General features: G+C 46.9%; 1 protein-coding gene across 4 annotated transcripts in view; it reads right to left on the bottom strand.

Annotated features, from left to right (window-relative positions):
- The window catches only part of LRRK1 (leucine rich repeat kinase 1), a 137,608-nt gene that overhangs the window by 20,337 nt on the left and 103,449 nt on the right, over positions 1 to 13,822 (bottom strand). For all 4 annotated transcript variants that reach the window (XM_064376303.1, XM_064376306.1, XM_064376304.1 and 1 more), the window contains 3 exons: positions 4,611 to 4,782; positions 2,117 to 2,280; positions 992 to 1,131 (listed from right to left, as the gene is read on the bottom strand). In XM_064376303.1, the coding sequence (XP_064232373.1) occupies positions 992 to 1,131; positions 2,117 to 2,280; positions 4,611 to 4,782 (476 nt within the window). The remainder of the gene's footprint in view (positions 1 to 991; positions 1,132 to 2,116; positions 2,281 to 4,610; positions 4,783 to 13,822) is intronic.

The raw sequence follows: 13,822 nt of genomic DNA, 5'->3' as shown, positions 1-13,822 counted from the left end.
CAGCCAAATGGAAGGCACCCTCCTGCACAAGATTAAACCTGCCTTGCTGAGAAATCCTTTATCCAAGTGCTTGTTTTTCCTTCTGACTCCAAGCCTTACTTCTAACGCCCTGGGATCTGGAACGTGTCTCCTGAGTGCATGCCACCACTGCTCTTTTGCCACCTTCCCTGATGCTTTCTGGGATGCAGGCATCGCATGCAGGCGAGGCTGGCCCAGGAGGCCGGGGGACCCGCCGAGGCTTGCAGGGGTGGCACTGCAATTCCAAACCCACCATCCACCACGCGCTTGCTTGGCCTCCAGTGTTCAGGGCCTGAGGCTCTCAGAGCAGCCTCCCCCACAGCTACTTGCTCCATTTAGCCCAGATAGCCTTCCCCACTGCAGGCTGCTCTGGGAGTCATCTCTACCCCAGAGCAAAACAAACGGGGCCTCAGCAACTTCACTCAAAAGTTTTTTTTTTTTTTTTTGAGTGAACTGTCAAGGAAGAAACAGATCCGAAGGGCTGTGTGAGTGGGTTGATCACTGCTGGGATGGGTGGGGTGGCAGGGAAGGAGAGCAAGGCCCCTTGGTGGCCCCAGCTTTCCTTCATCCCTGTCCCTGCACAGGAGATAAATCTCCATCTGCCGACTCCCCCCCGATTTCAGCCACATTGGCCTCACTGTGAAGACAGGACATGTGTGAGCTCACACTGGGCATCTCCATGGACAACTCGTGGGCATGCCATGCCTGTGGCATGCCTGTGGGCAGCTGGCAGGCTGCTTCCCTGCACATTCCCGGTGGGGTCTGAGCCCCGTCTTCCCCATGGCACTCCCCCCAGTGACAGAGCTGGACTTCTCAGGGCGAGGACTCCCATGAAAGGGCTGTTAAGACACCCTGGTTTTCTTGGGCCAAATCCCAGTGGGATTTTTGTCCTTCCCCCAAAGCAGCAGCCCCACCCTGATTCATAAAGAAATATTAGCATGAACAAGGGCTTGTTTCCAGAACCTTCTCTTACCGGGAAACCACTGATCAATCAAGGAATTGACGTGATCCGTGATGAAAGCCATGGCCGAGAAGTCCCTCATTTCTGACTGGCAAATGATTTTTATTCCTCCGCTTTTCTTTTTTTTCCAGTTCACATCAGAAGATTCCACACTGCAACCCAGAAACCAAAAGGAGCCCATTGTGATCTGGCTCTGGGAGCCCCTGGGATGATATCCCCGCCCCCAGGGACAGGACCCAACCTCTGGGGACCTGGAGGGGGTCTGTGCCCTGCAGGACTGATGGGGGACTCCTCCCTGTGCGTAGGTGTGTGTGTGGCCCTGCCTTGCTCTTGCCCTGGACGTGGCCTGGTGAAGGTCACACGAGGAAGATTGCTGTCAGGGACGCTCGGCCTGGGAGCTGACCCAGCTGAGGCTCTCAGGAGATTCCGGGACCTCCCTGCACCTCAGGGTTCTCATCTGTGCAGCAGCAACCGTGGGCTTTAAGTGAGAACCTCTATGTGGAAGCGGCAGGTCCCAATCAAGCCCTCTGTAAAGTTACCTCCCCTTTTCCCTTCTTCTCCTCTCACAGAGCTGAAGAGTATTTTGCAAACGTCATTGTAAATATTAAAATAATCTTGGGTGTTTGTCATTCGTTAAGCCTGTTGAGCTGACTTTAGTTCTACCGCTCTCAAAAGACCAAGAATAAATGGCACAGGGGGGTGAGTTCTGTGTCTGGTTATGGGCAGTGGAGATGGGGGCTGAGGAGTCCCAGCACCCCCTGTCCCAAACCTGGCTTCTGGTGGAACAAGGGGACGGGTAGGACGGCTGCAAGGTCACCAAGGTGACCTGAATGACCGTGGGAGGTGCTCAAAGCTCTCCTGAGCTCAATGGCCACCACGTCCCTCAAGTCCTGAGCTGCGGCCGCCACATCTGCCTTTGCCTTTCCCATCCTGCGAGGGGGGCTCAGCCAGGGTGAGGAGACCCGAGCCTCTGGGACACTCATGGGAGGGCCTCACATTTCTAGCAAGCTGCCATGACGAGCCGCTCTCAGGAGCACAATTCTGGACACCAAGAGGATGAGGCATCCTGTGGAGGTGGCCCTGGGGTGGCTGCTGTGGCACCTGCTGGCCCGGCAGGCGGCTTCCAGATGCTCCTACCTGAGGTAGCCCCCATCAAAAGTGACCAGGAGCCCTTCCTGCCAATAGATGGTCTGATTTCGTTTCACTCTGAATGTGCTACAGCGATTTCTCTGGTTTCCCGTAAAACTGTAAATGGTGACTTTCCTGTTCCTGCTTTTAGTATTCTTCTTGTTTTCAAACAGCTGAAAGACATAGAAAAGACCCTGCTTAAGTATTCTGGGCTCCTCGCTGGCCCTGGGCAGAGCTCTGTGGAGGCCGGGCTGGGCCCCATCTTGATAAATGGCCACCGTCTTTCCCACCCTCTCCTCCCACGCCGCTCATCCCTGCTGCCAAATTAAACGTTACATTATCTGATGGGGTCTCCAGGGTATTCCGGAAACACGGTTTTTCCAAAGAATTGAAACACAGGCTGTCCTTTAAATTTTTTTCCCCTTTCTGACTTTACAAGCAAAAATTCATATTAGAAAATGTAGAAAATACAGAAAAATGTTAAGAGGGAAAACCAAACAGTAATTCAACACCAAGCAGAGAGATCGTTCAGATTTTCGTATTATTCCAGGATTTTTTTCTGTCTCCATATACGTATAAAAAGCAGCTGAAGCCATATTGGATTTCTAATTTTGTATACTTTAAAAAACTTCACTTTTTCTATGCCATTAAAATCACACATTAAATTCGCTTTTCTGAAGTTTAATATTCTATCACGTATAGCCATCTCCCAAACCACCCTCTTCTGGAAGGGTAAGATGGTTCCAATCTTTTGCTCCCTCAAAACCACTGTGAGGCACATGAGAAAGGCACAAAGCTTTCTCTGATTGAAACTGATGTCCTTCGTTTAGATGTTTACCAGTGGGATTATGTGTCAAAGGGCCTGGATGTTTTAAAGCTCTGGATGCGTCCTGAGGAATCGCTATTTGAACGGTGAGACTGTCCTGTGCACCAACTACCCATGTGCGTAGGGCCGCGTCGTGCTGAGGGCTGGAGATTAGGGCTCAGCTCTTTGCTAATGTGATGGATGAAAAGTGGCGTCTCCCTGCTGCCAGAATTTGCATGGCTTTGATGAGTGATGAGACAGAACTCTTTCTCCCTTCCTGCCACCCATCTGAATTTCAATAGGACTTCTTTCCTAACTTCAAGTGAGGGATGCTGCTGCCCGGAAGGGCGCCCGGGCCTCCAGGCCCAGCTGGGCCCCACTTGTGAGCTCGGCCTCCCACCACGCTAGTGCTCCCTGACCCTCCCCTGAGAACGCAGCGGGACACAGGGTTCAAAGGGAGGGCAGAGGGATGGGAACGTCGGAGCACCAGCGCCTGCACCCACTCCTTCAATCAGCGCAAAGTTCTGACACTTTTAACAAATCTCCCTCGTTGCTAGCACAGGCCGCTACTGTTACGATGGATGTTAAGGCTTTTGCATTTATTTTTCTTACCATTTCAGTAAATATGGGACAATCAAAGAACATTTTTATAGATCTGAGAAGTTCTCATTCAATAAGGGCTGTCTAATTAGAATGTAGCAACGGTAAACTCATACGGAGTTTAATGTCAAGGATTTGACAGTCAGGGATTATGCCAGGAGGTCACAAAACCAAAGGTGTGCCAGAATCCCCCGGAGGGCATGTGAAAACCAGTGCGGGGTTCCATCTGGAGTTTCTCATGCAGCGGGTTTGAGGTGGGGCCTGAGAACTTGCATTCCTCACACGTCCCCAGGTGAGGCTGATTTTGTGGGTGTAGGAAAGCCACTTTGAAAAACACCACTGTAGCAAATATTGCTTCCATGTTCCTGCCTTGCATGAAATTAACATTGCCTGACAGCTGGGACTCCTTCCCATAACCCCAGGTAAGCCCACAGAAACGAACTCCTTGGGCTGGGTCTCCAGTGTTACCAGAGCAATGTAAAGTTCTGCACAAGTGGTTCTCAAAGTGGGTGCACAGGGGAATCGCCTGGGAGCCTTAAAAAAACCAAAGAGGAATCACTTTTCAACACTATGCCACACTCAAAAGATTCTATTTGATCGGTCTGGAGTGTGGTCAGTGTCTTTCAGAACCTCCTCCAGGCGAGCCTAGTGTGCAGCCAGGATGGCAAAACTGTGCTTCTAAAGTCACGGTTCTCCAAGCGTGGCTGCTGGGCCGGTGGCATTGCCTTGGGGAATGGATAGAAATGCGAATTCTTGGGCTCCGTCTATGCCTACTGAATCAGAACCTCTGGGGTGGGGCCCACCAAACTGTGTTCTAACCAACTCCAGGTGATTTTGAGGCGGGCTAACATTTAGAACCACCACTTATAAAGGGCGTGTTCTGTCTAAGGTGGGTGCTGCTTTGGAACTCACAGGATGGCTTCCATGGGTTGGCCAGCAGCCCATGCCACACCTGCCCCCGGCACCACATCAGTGGCATCGCTCTGAGAGAAGGGTCTCCAAGCAGGGCCCCCAAGCAAAGGGCATTCCCCTCCCAGCAGGATACAACTGCAGGTGCTTCTCAGGCACCCCCCTGTGCAGAAACCGCAGCTTTAATACCTGCAGGTCCATCTCCGCCAGGCTGATCAGCATCCGTGCTATGAACCTTTGCCAGAAGCCGATGGGCACGAAGCTCATCTTAAATACCCTCTGGATGGTGTTGGCTGTGGGGTGTCGCATGCCGTGGGTGTCCAGGCCAGGTTTAGACGGAAGGAGATGTGGCAGGAGGTAGCTGAAACACATCAAGGGGAATGGTGAACAGCGGGGCCCACGCTCCCAGCAGACGGCCTGGTGTGGGAGAGGCTGTGCTGAAGCACCTCAGGCTGCTGGGCTCCTTCCTCCCAGGGCCCTCGGAATTCTGTTAGTAAGAGAAGGGCGGTTTATGTGCTGAGAATAAATGCTCCAAAGGACACTGAAGACGGGTCCCATGAATATGTCTATCAAGATTTCTAAGATATAGACTAGAAGAAGGCTAAGGGAAGACATGAACACACCTGTGGCCCTACAAACGTCAGACGCAGCAAAGGGGACTCAAGTCTCTGTCGGTGGGGTGGCAGTTGGGGAGTCGCTTAACATTAACTTTGGTTGATGGAGGAAAAACAAATACAGCTTCAGGGATTCAAGGACGATGCAGATATTAGGGTCAGAGAAACATTTTTGGCCTTCAAAGCTGTTTATTGTTCTTGGCCAGCAGAGACGAGGCAATTGCCTTTAAAAGTCAGAATGAGCCTGTGTTGTGCAAAAGAGGGATGTTTTACGAGAAGGCTCTTGGTCATCATAAAAACGCTGCATCATTGTGTCAGCAAGGACTTCGAGTCTGTTGTCATCTCAAAACAGCTGAAACCTGGGAGGTCCCTCCAAAAGTGTGCCTGAAAACCAGCAACAGCTGCATGCTGTGGGGCTGTGGGGGCAGGGACCGGACAGGCACGGGACAGCGCCCTGGGTGCGTAGATACTGGATTCTTTACCAATAAAGGTTTTGCCTTCAGCTCTCCTAATCTTAAAACAAATCTATTTCAGTCTAATAAATGTCCTTAGAACTTTCTGGAAGAGACTCCGTAAACTATAAGAAAATTCAATGAATGCTTATGGGCCAAACACATAGGCGCAAGTCTTGGCTCTGACTTACATGCTCTGACACACAGGTACACCACAGGAAGAGAAAGGATCCCCTCCTGGCAGGGCTGGGAAGGTAGACAGGGACTGTGTGGACGGTGCAGCAGACACGGCGGGGAAACAGCAGGCCTTGGCCGCCTTTCAGGTCTTGGGTGAAAGCACATTCCCAACCTCCCGCTAGCCGCCTCTCCATCAGAGCTTCCTGTCTTATCCCTTCACATCTGACAATTCCTCTCTCTGCTCAGTGTCTGTTCCCCACACGGGAGGCCCTGGGCCATGCCTGCTGTTTCTGTTTGCGTTTCCCACTGCGTCTCATGCATCCTGGGTCTCTCACGTGGCCCTCTTACAGTGACGGTGCTCTGTGGCTTTCTCGCTCTTCTCTTTCCTTGTTGGAGGGTGCCTGGAGAGTAGGGGGGTCATTCTCTGTCCCAAGGTTCACCAGCATGAAGTGCGGTGGCACCCAGAAGAGGTGCTCTATGATGTTTTTGAGGGCAGAGCTTTAGAAGGTGGCAAGGCGAATGAAGAGATTCCGAGTGGCCACAGAAGCCATTCACAAGGTAAGCAGTGGTCTCGTGGTAGTGGAGACTGCTGGCTCTGGGTTTCAGAGCAATTACCAGCTGGGAAAGGTCATCCCAGGGAATGACCAGAGAATTGGCAGGACAGGCCCTAAGAGGTAAATTATTCATGTGTTTGATGAAATTCACACCCTGGCACTGACATGATCTGTGATGAAAGCAATGGCTGAGAAGTCCCTCATTGCTGATTGGCAAATTATTTTTATTCCTCCACTTTTCAACATCTCAGTGTCCGCACCGGGGTGCTGGCTCATCCACCCCACTGAGCCAGTCTCCAACGGGGGCTGTAGCCCTTCTCAGAGTCTGCTGAGAGGTAAGGACCTTCCTCCTAAAAAGCACAAAGGCTCAAAAGTGTATGGTACTTTCAGGGGGTTCACGGAGGTTTTCTGAGGGGCTGGAGGGGTTCACTGCAGGTGGGAGACCATGCTCAGAGGAGCAGCATGGATCCAGAGATCCTAGGAGCCTTAGAAAGCTGATGTTGCCAGGAACTGAGACTCGCCTAGGGCACAAGGGACCCATTATGCCTGCGCTAAGACAAAACGTGTTCCACGATTCCTGGATGTGTATAGAACCAGACACTATGGCTATGAGTACTTACCACGAAGAAACAGTCACTATAACTGGACTGTCAATACAAAATGTCTTGGGTGCTTAAGAGACACTGTTCTGAGTATGTTACATGTATCAATCAGTGTCTGTTCCCATATAGGAGGCCCTGGGTCGTGCCTGCTCCTGTTTCTTTCTGCTGTTCTGAGTATTTCACATGTATTATCTAATTTAATCCTAACAACAACTATCATACTTATAGTAATTATATTATCCCCATTATGCAGAGGTAGTTGAGATTCATACTCCAGCAGGCTGACTGACTTCATATTCTAACCTGCTGTGCAATAAGCCTTGGTGAGGACTTGGTAGTGATCGCAATGATGATCTTGTTCAACCAAACACACACACATGCCACACACACACCACACATACCACGCACACACCACGCACACACCACACACACACCACACACACATACACACCACACACCCCCACACAACCACACACACACCACACCCACACACCACACGCACAACCACATACACACCCCCCACACACCACACCACACACATACACACCACACATGCACACCACACCCACACCCACACACACCACACACACAACCACACGCACAACCACACACACACCACACACATACACACCACACACACAACCACACGCACAACCACACACACACCACACACATACACACCACACATGCACACCACACCCACAACACACTCACCACACACACACCACACACACACACCACACACACACACCACACACACACCACACACACATACACATATTATAAAACATGTATATATTTTATATATATATATAAACTGACTTCATATAGTTAACTGACTCGCTTTTACTGGGTGCTCTATCTCCTCACTCCTCCAAACTGCGATAAAACGATCTGAAAGTTGTCAGATCCTGTGTGTTGTAAACACACAGGCTGCCTCACCCCAAACTTTCTCATGGAGCACAGTTAAGGACACCCCGGGCCATGTTATGAGGAGCTGTGGAATTTCGAATTCCTCTTCGGGGCTTTACCTTTTAAGGAACCCAGAGGGCTGGAGGAGCAAGGACTTGAGGCCCCTCCCATACCGAGTGGGAGGTGGGTGGGGCCTCAGGCAAAGCGGGGACCAGGGGCTGGTTCCCAGGCGGGGGTCTCTGGCCTCACTGGGTAGGATCCAGGCCTGCTCCCCAAGAGTCTCCAGTGGGCACCCCTGCAAAGATCTGGAGCTGGGGACGCAGAGTGGCAGTATGTTCTCTGGGTGCTGCGTGGCCACATTCTGTGGATTTGTATCCTGGATACAGCTTCATTGCCAACATCAGCATCAAACCCAGGAAGCGGCTGAAATGGAAACTAGGACTGGGGGCCTGAGGACCAATCTGGTTTAGGGCAGAGCATCACCGAGGTCTCACCTCTCATGTGCTCCCCAAGCCTGGCCTTCTTAGGCACCCTCACTCACTGAGGGGAGGCATTCAGTTCAGTTACTTGGGAAGATGCATCCTGGTACTGAGTAGCACAGAGGAGAGTGGAAGAAAAGAAGACGCCAACACTACGCTTGGTTTTCATGAAAGCCAAGCCTTGACAGTGAGAATTTGAAGGAAGGAAATGTAAATAAGAGCTTATAAAGAGTCTGCCAAAATTCCCTGCTAAGAGCACCCTGCTTGTTAAGGCCAGGGACCTCACTGCCTCTCCCCTGCCTTCCATGGGCCAAACGCTAGGGCCCATGGTGGGGAGGCAGAGAAGTGTGCTGACCACACTCAGGGCCGACAGCAGAACTGAGGGTCTGGGCAGGTGGGTAAGAGGTAAACAGAAGGGGAGTGTAAGGGCAGTAAAAGCCACAGGAGGATGGTGGCAGAGCCCTCGAAGGGGCAGGAGGCTTCTCAGAGGCCCCTGGACTGCAGCAGAGCAGGTGGTTGGGCATCCTTGATCACATGAGAGGAGATGGCACAGGGTCAGAAGGTCCTCGGCGGGGGGTCAGGTGCGGAAGACCGAGGAGGACCCCTATCTGACCAGAAGATGATAGGGTGGCATCTTTAAAAGGCTGACAGAAAAAGGACCCAGAATTCTACATCCAAGAAAATTATTCACCAAAAAATTCAAGTGTTAATAAAGATATTTTCATATACACTAAAGTCTTGTCTGAAAAAGATAATTTTGTTGCCGTCAGACTTAGACTTTAAGAAATGCTACACATAATTCTTGAGGCTAAAGAGAGATGATACTAGATGGAAATTTGGCTCTAGGGAAAGAAAGGAAGAGCAACAGAAATGGTCAACATACTTTTCCCCCTAATTTCCTAAAAGACTATTGATTAATTATTTAAAGCAAAAGTAATAATACTGTGTTATGGGGTTCATTACATACATGGTAGTCCTCCCTTCTCTGCAATTCATTTTTCACGGTTTCAGTCACTGATTCAAAAACATAAAGTTTTATATATATATATATATATATATATATATATATATATATAGAGAGAGAGAGAGAGAGAGAGAGAGAGAGAGAGAGACAGGGAGGGGGAGAGAGAGAGAGAGAGACCACATTTACGTAACTTCTATTACAGTATATTGTCATAATTATACTGTTTTGTGATTAGTTATTGTTGTTAATCTCTACTGTGTGTTGTTAATCGCTTACTGGGTTATAATTAAACTTTATCCTAGGTATGTGTATATAGGAAAAAGCACAGTATATGTAGAGCTCAATACTATCGCGGTTTGAGGCATGCACTGGGGTCTTGAAATCTACCAGCTGTGGATAAGGGGGACTCTGTATAGAAGACACATGGATGACAGCAAGAGTACAGAGGGTGGTGGGAGCAGTAATGTCACCGTATCGTGCTAAGGGTTTTGCATTTAATCCAAAGTGGCATAATATTAATTACAAGTAGATTGCGATAAGGTAAGAACACATATTGTAATCCCAAGAGTAGCCACTAAAACACAATACAAAGAAGAATAGCCAAAAGCCCAATAGAGAGCACGAAAATACTAAAATAAAATTTAACTCAAAAGAAGGCAGGAAGGAATGAACAAAATAAAAAAAAAGATGGTATAAATACAGAATAAATAGCAAAATAGTAGGCTTAAACCCAATCATATAATTAATTACGATAAATGTAAAAGAATCAAATATTCATATTAAAAGGCAGAGATGATCAGGTTGGATAATGTGCTGTCAGCAAGAGATTCTTTTATTTTTTTGAGACAGAGTCTCTGTCACCCAGGCTGGAGTGTAGTGGTGTGATCTAGGCTCACTGCAATCTCCACCTCCTGGGTTCGAGTGATTCCCCTGCTTCAGCCTCCTGAGTAACTGGGAGTACAGGTGCGCACCACCATGCTCGGCCAATTTTTTTGCATTTTAGTAGAGACAGAGTTTTGTCATGCTGGCCAGGATGGTCTCGAACTCCTGACTTCATGATCTACTCTCCTCGGCCTCCCAAAGTGTTGGGATTACAGGTGTGAGTCACTGAGCCCAGCTGGGATTCATTTTTAATACAGATAATAAGCTGCTACTAAAAGGGTAGGGAAAAAAAAAAAACGGGTAGAAGTAAAAGAGCTGGTTTGGCTATTTTAATATCAGATAAAATAGACTTCAAGAAAAGGAGTATTACCAATGATAAAGAGAAACATTTAATAAAATAACAACAGGGTCACTTCATTACACAGGCATGACATAAATGCATGTATGTAACCCATAATGGCTTCAAAATGTACAAAACAAAACCTGTCAGAACTGGAGAGAGTAGACTCACCATTAGATATTTTACCATCTCTCTCTTAGTAGTTGATAGAATGAGTAAGAAAAAAAATCAGTGAGAATATGGAAGATTGAAACACGTTGTTTACCACTTTGAGCTAATTAAGGTTTATAAAATACTATAGCCATACCACAGTAAGCATATTTTTTTTTGTATGTGCTTCAGACTTTCACCAAGGAAGATCACACATTGGCCCACAAAACAAGTCTTAATGAATTTCAAAATACAGAAATCTTAGAATATATTCTCTGACCAAAATAATTAAACATTAATAACAATATGGCAAGTAGGAAATTCCAAAGTATTTGAAAATAAAAAAAACACACTTCTAAATAACCAATCAATTAAAGAAGAAATCACAAGATATATTAGAAAATCTTTCAAACGAAATGATAAAAACACAACATAGCAAAATTGGTTGTATTTGTCATATAAAGCAGTGCTTAGAAAGCTATGGCTTTAAATACTTACGTAGAAAATGATCCAGCAATCTCACTATTGGCTGTCTACCCAGAAGAAAAAAAGTCATCATACAAAAAAGATACTTGCATACACATGTTTGTAACAGCACAATTCATTATTGCAAAAATATGGAACCAGCCCAAATGCACATCAATCAACAATTGGATAAAAAATTTGGTGTGTGTGTATTTGGTGTATATATGTGTATATATATATATATACACACACACATAGATATATATATATAGAGAGAGAGAGAGGCTATAATGTAAACTAGTTCAACCACTGTGGAAAATTGTATGGCGATTTCTCAAAAAACTAAAAATAGAACTATCGTACAATCCAGTAATCCCACTAGTGGGTATTTATACAAAGGAAATCAGGTACTGAAGGGACACCTGCATTCCCATATCTACTGCAGCACTATTCACAATAGCAAAGATAAGAAATCAACCTAAGTGTCCATCAATGGACAGATGGATAAAGAAAGGTACATACACACAATGAATACAATTAGGCCAAACCGAAGAACAAAATCATGTCATTTGCAGCAGCATGGATGAAACTGGAAGTCATTACGTTAAATGAAATAAGCCAGGCAAAGAAAGACAAATACCACCTGCTCCCACTCATATGTAGGAGCTAAAAAACTTCTATCTTATGGAGATAGAAAACAGAATGACAGACACCAGAAGCTGGGAGGCGTGTGAGAGTGGGAGGGAGAGAGGAAAAGAGGTTGGTGAATGAGTACAAACAGAGTTAGAAGAAATAAGTTCTAACGATCAATAGCAGACCAGGGTGACTACAGCTAGCAAGAATATATTGTATATTTCACAGTAGTTAGAAGTGAGGACTTGAAATGATACCACACATAGAAAGGATAATACTCAAGGTGATAGATAGCTCAAATACCATGACTTGATCATTCCACATTCTATGCATGTAAAAAATACTCTCATGTACCCCATATATACGTAAAATATTATGAATCAATAAAAGAAACGTAAACTGAGAAATGCAGCTCCAGAGGCTAGAAAAGATAAGAAAATGCATTTTCTTCTAGCGCCTCCAGAGGCAGCCTGATCCTGCTGATGCCTTGATTTTGGACCAGGGAAATGGATTTTGGACTTCCGGCTTCCAGAACTATAAGGGTATAAATGTGTGTTGTTTTAAGATGCCACATTCATGGTACCTTACAGCAGCCACAGGAAACTGATACAAAAGGTTCACACAACCTGATTTCAAGTCTTACTCTAAAGCTACAATAATTAGTAGAGTTTGGCACTGGTGTAAGGATAGGTACATAGATTAGTGGAACAAAATAGAGTCCTGAAAGATACCCACCCAACCGATTTTTGATAAGGAAATCAAAGTAATTCAATGGGGAAAGGAAAATCTTTTCAACAAATGGTTCTGGAACAACCAGATAAATATATGGGAAAAAATAGACCTTGACCCCCTACTTTACCCCATATACAAAAATTAATTTTACATAGATTATAGGCCTTGAAGTAGAAGCTAAACTACAAACCTTCTAGAAGAAAAATATAGAGAGATCATCAAGATTGTGGCATAATCAAATATCTCTTAAAGATGACACAAAAAGCAGTAATCACAAAATTAAAAAGTTAGACTTCATTAATATAAAAAAAGAAAGCAAGTCTCAGACTGGGAGAAAATGTTTGCAAATCATATATCGGAGAAAGAACTTGTATCCAGAAGATACTCAGCCGTTAACAGGAATGAATTAACAGCATTTGCAGTGATCTGGATGAGACTGGAGACTATTCTAAGTGAAGTAACTCGGGAATGCAAAACCAAACATCATACGTTCTCACTAATATGTGGGAGCTGAGCTATGAGGATGCAAAGGCATAAGAATGACACAGTGGACTTTGGGGACTTGGGGGAAAGATTCTCAAGGGGGTGAGGGATAAAAGACACAAATAGGGTGCAGTGTATCCTGTTTGGGTGATGGGTGCACCAAAATCTCATTAATCCCCACTAAAGAGCTTACTCATGTAACCAAATACCACCTGTACCCCAATAACTTATGGAAAAAATATCTAAAACTGTAAAACAAAAACAAAAACAAAAACAAAAGACAACCCAGAAGCAGATGTGGGTGGCACAAGGAGGAAAGGTCCAGTCAACAGAATTGTTTCACTGGGAGACAGCAGGGCTATGTCATGGCAGGTGGGGTGAGGACCGGATGTCAGGGGTAGAGAGAGGAATTTTGAGCTTCGAGTGCCACTCCCCAAGCACAGTTCCATGATGGAGGTGATCAGTGCGACCGGACAGCAGTGGAGAGAAAGCAGGAGTCTCAGACATGCTGAGTTGGTCACCAAGCCAGACTTCTAGGCGGGAGCAATTTGGAAACCCAGGCCTGAGCCTCTGGAGGGTGGGCCCTGCTGAAAATCTGGGGATTGTTCCCTTGAGGCATGGAGGACCAAGGCAGCTGAATTGATGGCTTGAGGAAAGTGCAGGGGAGGGGCCTGCTGAGGACACTGGAGGCTGGAAGGGAGGGTGGCAGGGTCCCATCATGGAGAAGGCCCTCCAGAGGTGAGGGTCAGTACTCGGGGCAGGGTCAGCAGAAGACAGGAGGAGTACCTGGGGGCACCTAGTAGGCTGCCTGGCAACCAGCAAAAAGTGATGAGGGGTAGCAGGTGCTGGGGAGCAAGGAAAGGAGGAAGGAAAAGGAGGACGGAGGCTCGTTTGTTTTGTTTGTAGTTTAGGACTGGGGAGACCTGGGTATGTTACAGATCCGGGAGAAGTCCACAGAAAGA

Source organism: Aotus nancymaae, unplaced genomic scaffold (assembly GCF_030222135.1).
Source record: "Aotus nancymaae isolate 86718 unplaced genomic scaffold, 86718_ANA_hifiasm-v0.15.2.pri h1tg000014l, whole genome shotgun sequence".
NCBI classification, from domain to species: domain Eukaryota; kingdom Metazoa; phylum Chordata; class Mammalia; order Primates; family Aotidae; genus Aotus; species Aotus nancymaae.
The sequence above is the reverse complement of the archived record's forward strand: the minus strand, read 5'-3'. Positions and strand labels throughout refer to the sequence as shown.